Source organism: Triticum urartu, chromosome 6A (genome assembly GCF_056163025.1).
Source record: "Triticum urartu cultivar PI428250 chromosome 6A, HENAU_Tu73, whole genome shotgun sequence".
In the NCBI taxonomy this organism is placed as follows: Eukaryota; Viridiplantae; Streptophyta; class Magnoliopsida; order Poales; family Poaceae; genus Triticum; species Triticum urartu.
Genome location: NC_141878.1, coordinates 567146844 through 567165318, shown reverse-complemented (window position 1 = coordinate 567165318; position 18475 = coordinate 567146844). Strand labels below are relative to the sequence as shown.

Genomic DNA, 18475 nt, shown 5'->3' with positions numbered 1-18475 from the left:
GTAGAATGTTTTTTCATGAGCTAACTTAGAGGCACATATATAAAAATCACATCCCTGGGTGGCTCTCTCTGAGCACCAAACAATAATCCTATCCGGGGCATTTCTATGGTATTGAAAATTTCTCAAAGTCCTAATGTGAAAATCCCTAAGTGCATCTCTGAACTCATACACAGTGGTGAAGCACAAGCCCTTACAAAACTGTTCTACTGGTCCTTGAAGTTTGTGATCATACCATATCCTGTCTTTCAACTTCTTATTCCTTCTCTTCCTACCACTTGGTAGTTTATAGGATCCTTTAGGCTCATCTTCTTCATCACCGATGCCATAGTCACCAGGGAAACATTTTTCAACTGCTTCAGGGAACCAATCTGCTTTCTCCATTTTCTCAATCTCATGGTGGGATCTACTAGTTGGACCAGGTTTTCTCACTACCTTCAGTTTCTGTACCACTGTTGTATCTTGTTTTGCAGCTTCATCTCCAGAGGAATACTCTGACTGAAAATCCACATTGTCCCCATCTGAACCTGAATTTGCAGCTTCATCATCAGAAACAAATTCAGACACATCAGTATCACCTTCAAAATGGTTAATGCCAGCCTCTCTCTGCACCATGCTTTTCTTCAGCTCTTCCTTTCTGTCCATGCTTATATCCACCACCTTAGTGCAACTTTGTTGAGTGTTAATGCAATGTTCAGCAAAATAACTATTTCTGTTCTCATCTGCATTACATTCCTCAAGAGCTCCCACTACTCTTATGTTCAAAAACTTTTCATTATGAGAGTGTGCCAACATCTGCTGCACATCATCTTCACAGCATATTTTATCTAAACCTTCTAATCCTTTCTCCTCATCAAATACATAGTACATATAATCATCAGCCACAAAGCCCTCACTCCCAATAAGAGAAAGCATTGTCAAATATTATATGTCTGACTGGTATAAATTTCGAACCACAGATTCTCTGGCATTGAAATGGAACCAAATTAACCACTTTGGGTCATCAATTCTGAAAATTATAAAATGAAATACCTTTATTAACTGAATACATGATTACTGAACCTAAGTAGGCACAATATTGAGTTTCTGTCAAACTGCTTTTTTCAGTTTCTTACACAACAAAGTATGCACAATACTAACAATTTCCAAGATGGCCATAACTGAATCTAACCATGCAAAAAACTAGCCTAAATTACCAATTCTCTGAATCTCTGAATCTCACAACCATGCAAAAAACTAGGCCGTACCTGCCGCCGCCAGCAGAACGAGGAAGCTTCCGCCGACCTTGAGCTCTACTTCTTGTCGTCGATGGTGGTCGCGCCGGCGCCGACCAATCCAACCTCTGTTGCGCACCGCCAGCGGAAGGATTATATTCGGACTGAGAAGGCTGCTGCGCCGCGCTGCCGCCCGGAGGTATGCCTGAATCGCCGCCGGAGTTTGCATCCACAGCCGCCATGGCTGCCGACAACTAGGGCTAGGAGCTCGGGGGAGAGTGAGAGAGCTGGTGGGGACGAGCGGCCCGGTCGGCCAGGTTATGACCTGGTCCCGACCAGGTGCGACCGACGAGCGGCTCTAACGGCCCCGCGCGCGCGCCGTTAGCCGTTAGGCGGGCCGCCAGCCTGGCACGTGGGCCACTCACGTCAGAATCGCGGTTAAAACGGTCTAAACCACCATTCAGTCAACCTGGTAGTTTTTAGTCACGTTTTTACGTTTTTTTGGTAGTTTTCGGTCACTTTTAAAAAAGTGGTAGTTCTGTGGGACGCGAACCCCTAAAGTGGTAGTTATTAATAGACAAGTTCACGATCCACCGAATTCCCCCTTTCTTAGAAACAACATTACAAGTAGACACCAGCAAGTGAAACCTTTTCTTGAAACTGCACGTCCCAATCTGGTAAACGAGCTGGAGCCTTGTGTAACTCCAGCCAGCGGCAGAGCTACGTTGAGGCCAGGGGGGACACTGCCCCCCACCCTTGGGATATTCTTTGAAGAATTTTTTTCTGTAGCGGGAAATTAGAACCCGTATCCGAAGAAGTACAAAAGTGAAATAGCAATTCAGATGCCTATGGAACCGTCAAACGAAACCTCAAAACGAAACTACAATTCTTTAGTCCCTTGAGTTCGTTCCCCTTGATTAAGCTCATAAGAATTACGAAGGCTGAATAAAGCTTACCGGGCTCTGCATGTGAACTCAGCGCTGGCTCCTAGCAGCAGAGAACCGTCCTGGGCCATCCCGGCAGCACAGGAAGAAGACCCCCATGACAATGGGCGAAACCACTGCCCGTGCCACCACAATGCCGAGTACAACGGCTTGCATGGTACGTGACTTTTGGAAGATCTCCATCCATGTGTTGTGTTCTGGGGACTGTCCATGTATCTCACTCTAGCAGATTGATGTGCATTGGATAGCCAGAGCTGCGCTATACTATAGCACCCGCTACCAGCGATCGGGTGGCTCACGGGCCCCTCTCACGGGCAAGAAGGAGATGATACTGCGACATCATAGTGAAAGATCAAATTAAATCGACGACTACATTATCAAGGCATTGAGATGACGGTGGGCATGCCCCATGGGAAGCGATTGGACTATGAACTTGTAATTTTCATTTTTAATGCTATTGTCCAGAAAACATTTTTCTTGCTTCTACTGAACACCCTGTAAAATCCCTCGGAAACAATATGTTCACGGCGCAATTCAGTTGCTTGGGTGATTGGGACAAAGTGATTGAGGGAGAGGACCACATGGACCTTCAAGGGTAACCCAGTTCTATTAGCTCCATACGATGGTTTCACTAAGCCGACCTCGATTGGGTTATTCAGCTGATGATTGGCAATCTGTAACCCGATTCTATTAGGGTAACACAGGTACACCTCCTGAGAAGCACCCTAAGAAGAATGATACCAGTGCTGCTGCAAAGGCTGGGATTTTCTACATGATGCCGTGACTGGATTGCAGCTCTGCTATCCTCCTCATCCTCTGCTTTTCTGCTAAACGGCGTTCCGGAAGTTTAGTTCAGCATCAACGTGACCTCAGGTAGGGTGATCCATTATTGCCGCTTCTGTTCATCCTGGCCATTGCCCCACTTTACAGATTGATCGTCAAAGCCGCTAAATTGGATGTTTTCGATTATCTGACAGCCCTGCGGCTTGCTGCTGCTGACGAAACCTCGTGTGGAAGCCAGTCACCGTCAGCCTTTTTTGTTTTTCTAGTAAAGGTCACAATCATTTTCTTCTTTTTAGGAATAGGTCACCGTCACCTTTTTTCTGAGACACGACACCCTTTATTAATTGTAAAGGTTCATAGGAATTAATATAAATAATCTTGGGCAAATCTAAGAGCCAAACATGACGCCTCGTAGAGAGAGAGAGGATACCGCTTTGGCGAGATTATGTGCATCAACATTAAAGTGGCGATTCGCATGGATAAATTAACGCCTCAGAACAAACTCCGTTGAAAGTTGATCTCTCGTAAGATTGTCGCATGCCGGCAGGGGGTGTCACGTGTCAGATGTGATATTGGCCACCACTTCCAAGCAGTCTGAAACAATACACAGCGAGTCGAGATGAAGATCCGTAGCCAAATCCATACATAGCCTGCTTGCACGCTTGAGCTTCCAGTGTCGCAGGATCGACGAGCCCCTCGAGGTCACCATCAGCTTTGAAAGGTCAAGCGCAAGAGCATGCAAAACCCTCGTCTGAGGCGAAGTCATCGTGGTCGTCGGCGGCGGCGCCATGAACGTGTTCGCGGGGGGTGGCGGCGGCGCGGGGCCGGGGGCCGAGGCGCCGGCGAGGGACGACGTGGGGGCGCTGCTGGAGCTGACGCCGCACAAGATAGCGGTGTGCCACCTCGTGCAGGTCTTGGAGCCGCCGGCCCCCTTCCAGTCCGTCGCCCACCACAACCGCCTCGGCCTCTTCCTCTTCTCCCTCACCCGCGTACGTTCCTCTCGCTCCTACGCTCGTGCCCCCTTTCAGTCTCGTCCATGTTGGTCTAAATATTCTTGGAAAAAGCTATGTTCCCCTAATACTTGAATTTCCTTTGTGCAGGCAGCAGCAGTGGTGAATTCTCTTTTCACTACATGCTACAAGTACAACATGCAAGCAGAGAATGCAGCTGTTCTTTTATTACTTGCGGAAATACATAAAGTAAGACAAATCATTTTTGTTGAGACTGGAACCTAATAAGTATTGACTAGCAAATATGCCCGTGCTTTGCAACGGGAGACAAAAAATTATGGCTCACCAAATAAATATGACTCAATATCCTGATGTATGAGCATACTCTATTTTAACATAGTGGCTCACCATGTTGCCATTTATTTTATTTTTCTCACCCTAGGCGATGATGGTCGCGATGTCCACATGATCACAATGCATTCCGTGGTAAATCACAAGGCTATGAAATTTCCAGTGCATGCCACACTTATCATTATGTTGCGCAAGGGAACGTCTAAAACTTTAAAAACAAATCTTATTGACCACGAACTACTCCCAACACCAAGATATATAAAGACTTTCGAAAAACTAATCAAATCCTGGACATAAAATACTTTTGAATCAGTGAACACTTTTCGAATCGACAATTTTGTTTTTAAATTTTTGATTTTCTCAAAAAAAAATCATGAACATTAGTTTTGTTTACAATTTTTTTAAATGTATGAACCAGTTTCGAATTCATTAACATTTTTTGACTCAACAAACATTTTTCCAATCGACGAACTTTTTTAAAAAAATTGGGGAACACATTTTTATTTTTATTTTTGTGAATGTATATTTTTTTTCAGATTCCCGAATATGTTTTGGTTACACGATCATTTTTTCAAAATCATGAACATGATTTTATTTCCCGACCATTTTTTCCAAAAATTGTGATTTTTTATAATTTTATGAACAGTTTTGCAAAAACACCAACATTTTTTGAATCTGCAAAACTTTTATGATTTTCTAACATTTTTGAATTCACATATATTTTTATGATTTCTCAAACATTTTTTTGAAAAGTTGCAACTTTTAGAATATTAAAATCCCGAATTAATTTAAATAATCAATAAGAAATCATGAACATTAGTTTTGTTTACATTTTTTTAAATGTATGAACCAGTTTCGAATTCATTAACATTTTTTGACTCAACAAACATTTGTTCAATCGATGAACTTTTTAAAAAAAATTGGGGAACAAATTTTTATTTTTATTTTTGTGAATGGACATTTTTTTCAGATTCCTGAATATGTTTGAATACATGATCATTTTTTCAAAATCATTAACATGATTTTATTTCCCGACCATTTTTTCAAAACATTGTGATTTTTTATAATTTTGTGAACAGTTTTGCAAAAACATCAACATTTTTTGAATCTGCAAAATTTTTATGGTTTTCTAAACATTTGAATCTGCAAAATTTTGTTTTGAATTCACATATATTTTTATGATTTCTCAAACATTTTTTTTGAAAACTTGCAACTTTTAGATTATTAAAATCCCGAAATAATTTAAATAACAAATAAGAAAAAAAAGGAGAAAAGAAAAGATAAAAATAAAAAATAAAAAAAACAGGAGAGTAAAGCCCTGCACATGGGCCGGCCCATGAACGCATACATGGATAGGGACATGCGTGAGAAAGGAAAGATAAATACTGTGAAAGCTGGGATTCGAACCCTGGTCTCGGCGCTACAGGAGCGATCAGCCAACCACTCTGCTATATGACAACGAAGGAGATGGTGATTTTTGGTCCGAAAAGTTGAATTGTTTTCCCACTTATGGGTGGCATTGGTGGGTAATTTTTATCAACTTAGAGGGTAATTTTAATGACGGACGACCAGAAGCGATAGCCGCTTTATTAGTAGGTAAAGAAATGTCATGCAGAGAGAACTAATATTTTCGCTCCCTCTCCCACAGAAGTCCGACAACGCAGTCCTTGGGCTCTCTTACGCGTTAGCCAGCCAATCGTTCTGCAAATCATTTAATTTGGATCTGCTTGAAGCTTCAGCCACACTTACTCTCGCTGAACTGTGGCTAGCTCTTGGATCAAGCCATGTAAAGAGGGCCCTAGGTCTTGTTTATCAAAGCCCTCCTATGATTCTCGTCCATGGCAGTCTTGAGTTGCGTGCTCGATCTCAGATAGTCTTAGCAAAATGTCATTTAACTGATCCAGAATTTTCAGGTATGAACCGGATGATGGTTTCCTATCCTGTGTTTCTTAGTTTACGCTTCGTTGTTTGATCGACCTTTCGTTATTATGACAGTTTTTGAAGATGCTCGTGCTGTTCTCAACCCACTAAATCAAGCGGCTGAAGACGTGCAGGTTTTAGAGGTGAGCTGATGGTTCCATCTGAAACATTCTTCCTGAACCATGAGAAATTACCGGGACTGAGTTCAAAATGCATGAAAAGGACCTAACATCTCCACACAAATGAAAATCTATTGTGATATGCAGTACCACGAGATGGCGGCAGAGGTGTATTATCTCAAGGCAATGACATATAACCACCTGGGCAAGGAAGGCAAGAGGGAGGAAGCCGCAGCTTGTTTCAAGGAGCACGTTACTGCCCTCGAGAACCTGTGCGACAAGGAGGATTCACGTGCTTACTGATGTTGCACAGTTAATTCATAGACTCCTTGGAAAGCTGTGATGGACAAGAAACAGAATGTAACTCCAGTTTCTGTTTGAAGTGCTCTGCTATTTTTGCTTTCTTTATGCTGTGTGCGATTGACAACACCTCTAATAGATACGGGACACACTATATTTCCATGTTGAGATACTGACCCAAACTGGTTTCGACTCGTCTCGTTTGCATGCAAGCGAATCTTATTCTCCGACATGCTTCTCGTCCTTACATTTGTGGAGTTCGCTGTTGTGCTACGAGATCATCCTCTCTCCTATGCAGACCAACTAGGCAATCTTATTTTAGAATCTTAATTGACCTGCTGAGCCGATGAGGTGTTATTTCAGTGTTGTAATGGAGCTGCGAGCTAAAAGTACAGTGTACCCTTAATGCCAGCCATGGCCGCCATATGACAAACATTGTTAAGATATCTATAACCATGCCTCCCTCCCTCGTAATATTTTTCAGTGACATCATGAACAAACTCAACAATATAACCATATCACTCAAAGCATTCTTTTCATGATCCTCATATATTTGTGTGTATACATGTGTCCCCATATATTTAAATATCATTAACTACCATGGTAAAAATCTCCAATGTGTAGGGTCTATCTAATATTTTAACAGTGGTTTCTAGTGTATAGGTAAATATACTCATAGATGTAGAAATTGTAGGATGATTGAATATTGTGTTGTATTGATCTGACCTAATATGGGGTATATATAGAATACATGAGGGGGTAGAGGCTTGGAATACAAGACAAGTAATACATGGTTTAAACCTATTCCATCTCTACTCCTTATCTCTATATTTAAACCCAACTTATATTCTAACATCCCCCTCGGTCGTAACGGGAGTGAAGCGGACGATTACGACTGAATTTCAAGTCTTATGGCTTCCCGTCTTCTCCGCTGCGCTATCATCAACTGGTCGGCACTTAGGGCGGTGACTGCGTCCCCTTCTGGTGCCTTCCTGCCTTCTCCTCTATTCCCTCCCGCAGTCACAGCGGGAGTGTCGTGGACGCAAGTGACGAGGCGGACGCTGTTGACTGAAGTTGTTGCCGATGAGTTGCTGTAGACGTAGCCATTAATGTCGAGGTAGCCGATCATGGTGATGTAGCCGTGGTCGAGGTAGTCGTGGTCGATGGTGTGGTCGTCGTGAATGATGAAGCCGCACAAAGCCGGAGTCGCAAAAAAAATGCACTATGACGGAGCTGCATACGTGGACGATGCACCTTGCTGATGTCAGAGGGTGTTGTCGGCGATGAGTCCACCGATTTTGCCAAGACCGGAGGAAGCCCATCGAGCACACATCGGTTTTGCCTGAATCATGTGGCCGTGTAGGGTCGTCACTGTAATGACGCGTGTCGATGCAGTCGTGCCGTCGTGGATGACGCGGTCGATGCCATCGTCTTGACGCGGTCATTGTCGTCGTCGAGGTCATGTCTTGCAGAAAAGTCTGTCAGAGGACGCTAGGTGTCATCTTGTGGACGAGGCGACAGCAACGGTGTGTTGATGAAGATGTTGGTGAAGACCACGTTGATGAAGACTTTGGTGATGAAGTGTCGACGATAGCGTCGCAGTGGCGTGTCGACGATGATGCGTCACTTGAAAGCGTCCCTCCATGGCGACGAAGTGTCGACGCCCTGTCGTGCCGAAGAAGCATGTTGGCTCATAGCCGGGCGTCGTACGGCTCAACGGAGTGGCACATGGTCGATGCAGAGGCGTCGGCGTAGTCGTTGATGTCGGTGCAGTCAACTTGGTGCCGCGGCGCGGGTCGGTGTAGATCACTCGAGATAGATCGCTGGGTGTAGGCGCGGGTCGGCGGCTGGTGCGTCGCTCAATCGCGTGGCCTGTGCAGGACTGCGGGCGGTGAACCCGTCGGGGTGCCGCTCCCGTCTCGCCGGTCGAAGTAGATGTGCACATACGCGACAGGAGGAGGCAAGGGTCGGAGTCCATGTATTGCTGCATGCATCTCCTCGCATAGCTGGATGGACCTTTGAAGATGGAGGCTGCTGGTGGCTGTTGGAGGAGCCGGTGGCCGCTCTTCTGGATCGCGCTTGCGCGATTCCTGCCGCGCGTGCTTGTGGCCGGCCCTCCTGTGTGGCGTCCGCTGATGGACGCGAGGAGGCGGTCGCCGTTGCCCTTTATCTCGCAGCCTGTGCAAAGCTAGCTAGCCTGAGGCTTGATCCATCACCGATCAAATTACCAAGCTAGCTCACGATGCGAGGATGCCGCGGCCGGCCGGCCTTCCGGATCGAAGTTGTCGTGTGCCTGGAGTCGAGGGAGCCGCCCAAAGCCACGAGACGTGTAGCTCGATGCCGCAAGTGATCGCCGCCGTACGTCGATAGGTGTTGTAGGATTGACCGCCGGTAGAAGCACCAATTTTTGCTGGAATTTGAGGGTAGCAGGATTTATTTAGTGGCTAACTGGATCGATCTAGTGGATGGATTTTGGAAAACTGGAAATTGGAAACCTATGAAATTCTAGTTGGATCTAATCTATCTAATAAACCGATCTATCTTTGATCGATTGGGTGCCGCGCCCCGGGGAGAGGAGATTAATCTCCCCGGAAGCGGCGTGCCGCGGAAGTGGTGAAGAGTCCTAGGATCGGCATCGTTGGACAAACCGCTCTAATAGCATGTAGAAATTGTAGGATGATTGAATATTGTGTTGTATTGATCTGACCTAATATGGGGTATATATAGAATACATGAGGGGGTAGAGGCTTGGAGTACAAGACAAGTAATACATGGTTTGAACCTATTCCATCTCTACTCCTTATCTCTATATTTAAACCCAACTTATATTCTAACAATAGAAACTTCTAGAGTATGAATTGAACATTGGTATCACAACTTTTGTTTAGTGATAAGTTGACAACATGTGTGTGTTTTATTTGGAATTTAAATACATCACTTATAATAATCACTGAGTAACATAATAAAACAATGTGAATTTTATTTTCATGTGTACATACAATTTGATTATTCATATGCCATATACAAGTGTTGTTCCTAGTCTCTCACAACCAAATTAAACTCACCTCATAACTAGATTGGTTTGTTTTATACTTCTAAATTTTTTTTGAACTGATGGTGTTGATTGGGGAATAAAGCCGATGGTATAAAATATTTCAAGGTCAAGTGATTGAAAGAAAATGTGAGTTCGCCATCAAACCTCACACTTTCAGGTAGTATGAAAAATTAACTTTCTCATTTATATTTAGCATATCTTTTGGTGGCAATAAATTAATCATGTTAACACTTTTAGTACCAAACTTGGAACTTGTGAAGATTTTCCTATGCATCAAACACATCACATCATTTATATGGCATTAACACTGTATATTTTGTACAAAAGAGAAGGATCGATGATCATATCTTAGGGAAATTAATGGCATATTTTCCAACACAAATTATCATAGTGCAATTAATGCTATAAATTTCTAGAGGTGATATATCTTTTGTACGCGTACAATGAACTAATTCCTTATGATAGATCTTATAATTATTTGCAACATTAAATGTGCGGTACGCTCAGATGCATATAAATATGGTGGTACAGGAATTGGAAAACCAACAATTCCAGGTTTTAACAATGAAAGGAACACAAGCCATTAGTGTGACTCTTCTCATGTCATTTCTTGTTCTAGCGACCAGAGGAAAAGATGTGAGATATAGAAGGCAAGAGGAAGACAGTACCCAGATTCTCACTTATCAAGGAGTTAATAAAACCATTCAGGTATGACTAATTAACCTTATCATGTATATTGAGCACATATTTTGGTGACTAACAAGCAAAGGAAACCTCAAAATAGATGGAAGACGGGGACGTCTATGACTGCATCGATGTGTATAAGCAACCGGCTTTTAACCACCCATTGCTAAAAGACCATAAAATCCAGGTAAATTAATTTCATAAAAATATGACATACATCCATGAATTGCTCAGTATATTATCAGTTCATAATTAAGTCCACAAATGTTGCTTTCGTGTGTTCTACTCCCTTCTTGTTTCAACAATCTTTCTGGATATGCTTTTTCACATTACAAAATTTGGACTATTGAAAGTGAATTAAAGTAACAACCTTTTCACGTAGTATAAGCTATGTCAATGATGAATAAAACTACAACATGTTTTGTGCGTATCTTCTGATGCATTTATAATATTTTGTAACATGGTGGTTGATTTTAATTTCAAACAGATGAAACCAAATTCTTTCCCTGTTTGGATGGATACCCAAACATTTCCTTCGGATTCTTTTTCACAAGTGCAACCATCTATCATCAAGTGCCCAATAGGAACAATTCCAATACTGCGTAGTAATGGAAGTAGCACCATAGCAACACACAATATTGATGGGCTGAAAAACGATATGCAATGGGAGGTGAGTTTTTGTATAAGTTATAAAATGAATTTGTTATCATAGTTTGATGGGATTTTTTGATAGGATTGATTATGCCAATTGGCGTATAATTGTTGCATTTATGATGCATATCAAATGTACAATGTTGGATTAAAGATGTACCATAGACTCTATAAATAATCTGATTAAATTCCAAGAAAGTACTCTGAGAAAAAAAATCATATTTGGATGGTAACAGTTAATTTTCCATCGAGGGTCACAATAATGAACGGTTTAGATTCATCAAGTTATTATGGACAATGAGTTTTTTTTGGCAATTTTATAGTGAATGAAGGACCTCGTACTCTACAACATTTGAGTAGTTAGGAATGATTTTTGTGCCTTCAGATTGTTACCTCAACTAAATAAGTTATGTATGAGCATGATTTTAGTTGTACATGAAGGAATTCCAATTTCATTACCAAGTTTTAGTAACACTCTCTTGGAGAGTTCCATATATACTAATCCCAAATTCTTAGTTTTTAGCATTAAGTTGTTTTCTTTGATTGTTACTCTTTCCTTCCCAAAATGTGAATGACCACGCATCTTAAGATTGAAGTTGTATTGACAACGTGGCAATATGAAATGAAAGTGATAACATTTAAAATGCATTTGAATATGAATAATGTAATATGATTTATGTGTGTCACGTAACTTAGAACTTCTTAGCTTAATTAGTGGTCCAATTAAAAATTCTGATGGGATTGGAGCCTTACATTTTTTATAATGTTAATTACATGTGATATCCTATCAAGTTTATCTATACATAGTATTCATTCTTCACATTTGCCGATGTTACTTTTATTTCTTGCAGAGGGCGGGACTTAGATACATTGGTGATTTATTTGGGGCGCGTGCTCTAATAAATGTTTGGGAGCCAAAGGTTAATAAAGGTAGCCAGGATTCTAGCTCACTTTGGATAAATATTGAAAATGGAGGGGGACAACACACAGATCGGATGGGCGCTGGTCTTCGGGTATCTCCAACATTGAGTGGTGATGTTTTTGCTAGATTTCATGTTGCTTGGGTACGTAATTGGATACATGCTATTATTGGCTATATATTTGTATGATAAGAAATTAATAATGTATGTTGAGATTTTGCTTTTGTTTTTGGCCTTGGAACAAACTTCACAGTACGATGGTTATTCAAAGAAGTCATGCGTTGACTTCAGGTGTCCTGGATATGTGCAAGTCCACCACAATATTGGTCCTGGAACAAGAATACAACCATCCTCTGTCTACGGTGGATTACAGAAAGTAGTAGACATTCAAATACTCAAGGTATTATGTTATTCTTAAAATTTGTGATTTCTCAAGCACCTTGTACGAATTAACTAATTAGTTTAATTATAGGCATATAACTAACTAATTAATATTGAATTATTTTAGGAGCCGACATCAGGCCATTGGTGGGTGAGTGTGAATAAAATGCCAATTGGATATTGGCCGGGCGGACTATTCGAATTCATTAGATACAAGGGTGATTTCGCGTTCTGGGGCGGGCAGGTTGAGGGGCCGACTGCCGCATCAAACTCTCCGCAGATGGGCAGCGGGCATTTTGCTTCGGAAGGATTCGGAAAAGCGGCGTTCATAGAAGGCATCGAGATTGCTGATGATAAGGGCAGGTTTGTAACCCCGGATAAATCCCGAGTGGAGCATGGGTCGAGCGATCATTCCAAATACACCGCCGGTGGATTTGAAGTTAGGAAGTATATCGGTATGCGTATCTTCTATGGTGGACCAGGCTCCATGAGGGCCTGATCTGATGATAGTAGTAATATATGTATGGTCTCGACAAAGTTAATAAAAGAGACACCATATATGCAAAGTGGTTTTGCAGCATTATGTAATGTATGTCCGTGTATCATCAACTTGCGTTCATGATATGCCCTGATGATTTTTGTTTCTTGTTTCTTTTGCCGCGAGGGAGTGTAAATGTCACGCCACGATAGGCGATACAAGTTGAAAGAAGAAGAAAAACATGACACGATGTTGAGTTCACACAAAAGCCATGCGCAAATCAAACGGTGGTGGTTTAGTCATTAGATTAAAATCGAACGGTGATCCTTCTTTCTTCTTCCTCTGACTTTCTTCGTCCTTCAACCATTCCTTCTCTCAATAAATCATACTACTAGTACATAGTAACAAATAACAAATTCCATCAACTCATTAGGGCATGTACAACGCCAGTGCTTAGGCCGAGCGCTAGGATCAAATTCCTGGCCGTTAGGTGTGATTCCCGGCCAAGTTAAGGAAATTAGCTAGCGTCGATGCCAGGAAAGTCCTCGGGCGCTCCGGCTTTTTCGTTGTAGGATCAGTCAATCTCTCTGTTCTTTTCTAACTGGCCGGCGATTTGGGATCAGATTGCGGGAGCTACATTTGGGATTAGATTGCTACTCAGGCGGGCATGCAACATCTACACCCGGCAAACTGGCCGGCGATTGGCAACCTCAAAGAATGGATGTCCATTAGCTGGCACAATGCACCAAAGGAAAAGAAAAAAAGGCACTATATCGATGATCCATCTCGTCGCCTGGGAGATATGGAAGGAGCGTAATAGACGTGTTTTTCAATAGCAAGATATGATGACCACCCAATAGTTAGAGAGGGGACTAATTTGTGGAATATGGCAGGCGCCAAAATCCCATTTGATCCGGGCTGATTGTTTTCTCTTCTTCCTTTTTAGTGCCAGGCCTTCTCTGTTGCTAGGTTTTTGCTTGTATTCTTCCCTTGCTAATCAACGAATTTGGTAGATCTTCTACCAACATTCAAAAAAATGCGGGCACTACAGAGAAAAATATTTTATTTAATTCCTGCTAGCGCCCATCTAAGCGCTGAGCATTGGAGATGCCCTTACTCATATGAAGCTATGGTGACACGAGAGCACCGAGAGACCGGGGCGCGCGACTAAGTTTTTTTACCGGTGGCGGGAGCTACCGGCATAGCTCCAGCCAATCACCTTGCACCACCACACACTGTAGTTTATACCACATGCAGTATAATACTGTTTGCTCATATTTACTAAATGTTTGTATTTCACCACCCTGGCCCACCACGTGATGTCATCCACATGCATATATGTCAAGAATGTGACAGCTCTCATCTCTTTTCCCTTACACAATAAATCCATACTTTTATTTCAGCTTTGCTAATTTAACTCGTCCGTATCTTTTAAACCATAATTTTATTATTGAAACACTTTTTATATATGAACTTGTGGCGTTCAGACCTTTAAAACAAGACCAATTTTGAATATATTTCAAACACGTTTGAATTTCAATGTTTCAATCGATTTATTTCACTTCAACTATTTCAGTCAGTTGAAATTCTGATTTCTTTTATTTTAAAAAATATTTTGAATAATTTCAAGCAACCGTTTAAGATAACAAATTCACAAATTATCTCACTCGGTTCAAGAATCCGGTTTCATTTTTTTTTCTTACAACCATTTCAATTATTTCAGACTTGCTGCACTTTTTCAAAATACTATTTCATTTACTTCGGATAAGTCTCCACTGTTTCAAAAAGAATGAGCTAATATATTTCAATAATTTCATAACATATTCCACTTTTTCAAAATACTTTTTGTAGAAACACTATTTTGACCCAAACTGATTTCACTACAAACCCTTCACGCCATTTCAAAAACACATGTTTCACTCATTCCAAAACATAATTTCACAAAAAAAATGAAAACGCATTTCACTCATTACTCTTGTTCTAAACAGCTCCAAACATCGTATTTACTTCAACTATTTCAAAAAATAGATTCACAAAAAATTTCACTCAATTCAAGAATCCAGTTTCAGTTTTTTCTAAAAACATTTCAAAAAATATTCAGACGTATTTCACTTTTTTGAAAACCTTTTCACTTATTTTGGATAAGACTCCGCTATTTTAATTTTAAAAAATGAGTTTATACAGTTCAATAATTTCATAACATATTTCACCTTTTCAAAAACATTTTCAAATTTTCAATCTTTTGAAACAAACTGATTTTAATACTAAAACTCTTCACTCCTTTTAAAAAACACAAGTTTCACTCATTCCAAAAACTTAATTTCACTAATATTGAAAATCGATTTCAAATGAATTGAAACATTTAAATTTAAACATTTCTGAAATGTATCAAAATTGGTCTTATTATAGAGGGCTTAAGGCTAGGAATTCAAATATATAAAATGTTTCATAAAGGAGTTTATGGTTTAAAATATATCAATGATTTAAAAGAGCAGAGGTGAAATAAAAGGGTACATTTAGTGCGTAAGAGAAGAGAGACTTTGACAACTTTTTCTGTCATGCATGCATTGTGGGGGCAGGAGACGTATATGGTCTCGTATAGGCTTGGTATGAAAACACTGATAATTAATTGGTGGACCCCTGCACGAATCATGATGCATATGTGAATGATAGATGCTTCATCGGTAGCTCCCTTGACCGGTAAAAGAGACTTTGCGCCGGGGCGCGCGTATATCTATCCTGGGTGGTTTGGTTCTACCTGAGCAGCGACTCGTCCTTGCGGCTGGAGACGAGCTTGGCTGTGTCGCGCCACCGCGACACCTCGCGCTCCTTGTCCCGCAGCTTCCTCTGCGCGCGCTGCAGCTCCGTCTCCAGCTCCGCGATCCGCTCCTCGTGCCGCGACTGCAGGAGCTCGTGCAGCCTCCGCTCCAGCACCCGCGCCGGCACGCCGCCGTGGCACGGCTTGCTCTCTTCGTCCTCCTCGTCGGTGTCTTCCTCCCCCTCCTCCTTGCTGTCTTGGTGTTCCTTGCATTCTATTGCGGCGGCGTCGAGTACACCGTCGATGTCGACGCAAGCAGGGGAGCCGCTCTCTGAGGAGAGAGGAGACGTCGCTCTTCACCGCTGACTGCAAAATCAATAGGAATTCAGTTCAGCACAGCGTCAAATTGGCACAGAGCGAGCACGCCGGCGGCAGTGGCGGCTTGAGTGCACGGTACCTCGAGCTGGTGATCTCGCCGCGGTCTCACGCATTCCTCCTCCCCGTCGCCCTCGTCGGAGTCGAGCTGCAGGCGCGTCAGTTCCGCCTCGAGCTCCGCTTCCATCTGATCCATCGCAGCGACAGCATCTCCAACGCCGGCATCGCCGCACGCCGAGGCGGCATCGCGTGAACCACGGAACAACGAGGCGTCCTCGCCGCCGGCGTCAGCAAAGACGATGCGCTCCTTCACGACGCTGGCACCGTCGTCGACATGGCCGCCGTCAGACAAGTCGGAGCGGCTGCTGCCACGCGCCTCCGCCCTGACGTCCATCACCAGCCGCTCCATCTGGGCGCGCAGCTCCGCCATCCTGCTCAGCTCCGCCGCGCCCCTGGACAGCAGCAGCACCAGGCCCGCGCCCAGCCCGAGGCTCGCCGCCGACACCTCCGGCGCCGCCTTCAACCCTGCTAGAAAATGAACCACGCCACGCCGTTGGCCGTCACCATCAACGCCGATCACAAACTCAGTGAGTTCGCGGTAATCACTAACGTACCCTGCAGGGAACTCCGAGGCGACTCGCGAACCTCTGCTTCTTGCTTGCTCGCCACGACCACCTTAGGCGGGGCCACCTCCTCCTGTACGGCGTCCTCCTTGGCGGCCGCTCCGGCGCCGCTGGAGCAGTAAACTATTTCTCTCGTTACCTCTAGCACTCCGCGTATATGAACAAGTCCAGTTTGCTTAATTTTCTTGCTAGCACTTGGATGGATTCGTGTGTATGTAACCATGCTCTTGTTGTTTGTTATTGCTGGAATTTAGTCTATTTTTGACAGCCCAATAACTATTTTAGAAATTCCTAATAAATCCTAGAGGCTCACTTAGCCCATTTATGCAAGGGAAGGGATACTATTAAAGTTTAGTCTCACATTGCTAGTTTAGTGGGAGTTGGACCTCCTTATAAGGGAGGTTCTTTCCCCACTTATACGAGCATGAGAACAAGAGGGATATCCACGCGCGGTCCTCCTCCGCCGCGCCGCGCCGCGCCGGGGGTTGCGGGAATGAGCCGAGTCGATATCTAAATACGGGAGAAGGGTGATAATGTTTTTGGGGAGCGCTTAGCGCGACTACTGGCTGCTTCATCACGGACGATCCGGTCGCCGACGACTTCTTCCCCGACGTCCACGACCTCCTCGACGACATGGCAGGCGAGGACACCGACCCCAAGTCCAGCGCTTCTGCTGCTGCTGTCCCGTACGTGTTCTTGTCTTTCCTGTTAAAGATTCTGCCGCAGTTCTTGTTCTAGTCCTTGTCCTACATATGATAGGTTCTACTTCATATATGCTACTTGCTATACTGTCTGCTTTAGATATGATAGGCTACGGTTCATATATGCAGAAACTATTTACCTTCTCTCTGTCAGAACGCATGACTTGTTTTATCTCTACTATATTAGTCATGCTTTATCTAGTATTTCTGTTAATAAAATCATTTGATAAATTGCTCATATTTCCAACAATCCAAAAACCTTATTATAGGCAATTTACCCCAAGTGGTTTTGCTGCTTCCATGTGACCTGCTATGTTTGAGGGTATCCACTATAAGAGGTGGCGCTTGAGAGCAGTCTTATGGTTTCAAACCATGAGTTGCTATGACGCCACTCTCGGCAAACCTGAAGGAGAGCTTGATGCTCAACAGGCACAAGCTTTTCGGAAAATGGATACTCTGTTTAAGGCTGCTCTCTTGAGTGTTCTTCATGAGAACATAGTTGATGCTTATGCGTCAATTGATAATGGAAAAGATATGTGGGATGCACTCGAGGCCAAGTTTGGGGTCTCGGATGCTGGCACTGAGCTGTACATCATGGAGCAATTCTATGATTACAGGATGACTGAAGAGCGCTCCGTGGTTGAGCAAGCTCATGAGATACAGCCATTTGCTAGAGAACTTGAGCACTTCAGTTGTATGCTACCGGACAAGTTTGTTGCCGGAGGTATCATCACTAAGCTTCCCCCTTCATGAAGGAACTTTGCTACCTTGCTGAAGCATAAGAGGCAGGAGTTTTCCGTCCCGGATCTCATTGGCACTCTTGATGTGGAAGAAAAGGCGAGAGCAAAGGACACACGTGCTCGAGGTATTGAGGGAGGATCTAGTGTCAATGTGGTACAGAAGCAGAACTTCCAGCCCCACAAGTTCAAGAACAAAGACAAGTTTGATGGAAAAGCAAAGTTTGATGGGAAGAATAAGGCTGTGCAACACATGAACTTCAAGAAGAAGAATGGCAAGAAGAAAGTTGCTTGTCATGTGTGTGGGGATCCTGATCATTGGGCTCCTAGTTGCCCTAATCGCTATGACAAGCGTCATCCTGGGAAAGGCGGCAAGACCGCTAATGTTGTCATTGGAGACACTGACATGAAGGATGCTGGGTATGGTATATTTCCCACTATTCTTTCAGTATGTCATTCTCCTGACTGGTTGATTGACACGGGTGCTAATGTGCATGTATGCGGTATTATTTCATGTTTTCGTCTTATCAGACC

General features: G+C 43.2%; 3 protein-coding genes across 4 annotated transcripts; 2 read left to right on the top strand and 1 right to left on the bottom strand.

The window, feature by feature from the left end:
* The first annotated feature begins 3726 nt into the window (after nt 1–3726).
* Nucleotides 3727–6581, top strand: LOC125516960 (anaphase-promoting complex subunit 5-like). Its single transcript, XM_048682216.1, has 5 exons — nt 3727–3927; nt 4039–4137; nt 5888–6152; nt 6235–6302; nt 6426–6581. Exons 1-5 carry the CDS (start codon nt 3727–3729, stop codon nt 6579–6581), a joined length of 789 nt encoding a protein of 262 aa, XP_048538173.1.
* A 3600-nt stretch (nt 6582–10181) lies between these two features.
* Nucleotides 10182–12852, top strand: LOC125512805 (protein neprosin-like). 2 transcript variants are annotated; one of them, XM_048677890.2, is made up of 6 exons: nt 10182–10341; nt 10418–10504; nt 10805–10987; nt 11820–12032; nt 12142–12288; nt 12397–12852. In XM_048677890.2, the coding sequence occupies exons 1-6, from the start codon at nt 10198–10200 to the stop codon at nt 12766–12768; spliced, it is 1146 nt and encodes a 381-aa protein (XP_048533847.2). In that variant the 5' UTR covers nt 10182–10197; the 3' UTR covers nt 12769–12852. The 2 variants fall into 2 exon arrangements, with proteins under 2 accessions (XP_048533847.2, XP_087384999.1); XM_087528873.1 differs by lacking the exon at nt 10805–10987.
* A 2649-nt stretch (nt 12853–15501) lies between these two features.
* On the bottom strand, nt 15502–16726 carry LOC125516958 (uncharacterized). Its single transcript, XM_087530814.1, has 3 exons — nt 16495–16726; nt 15958–16405; nt 15502–15859 (listed from the first exon to the last, which is right to left on the bottom strand). Exons 1-3 carry the CDS (start codon nt 16724–16726, stop codon nt 15502–15504), a joined length of 1038 nt encoding a protein of 345 aa, XP_087386940.1.
* Nucleotides 16727–18475: the final 1749 nt, after the last annotated feature.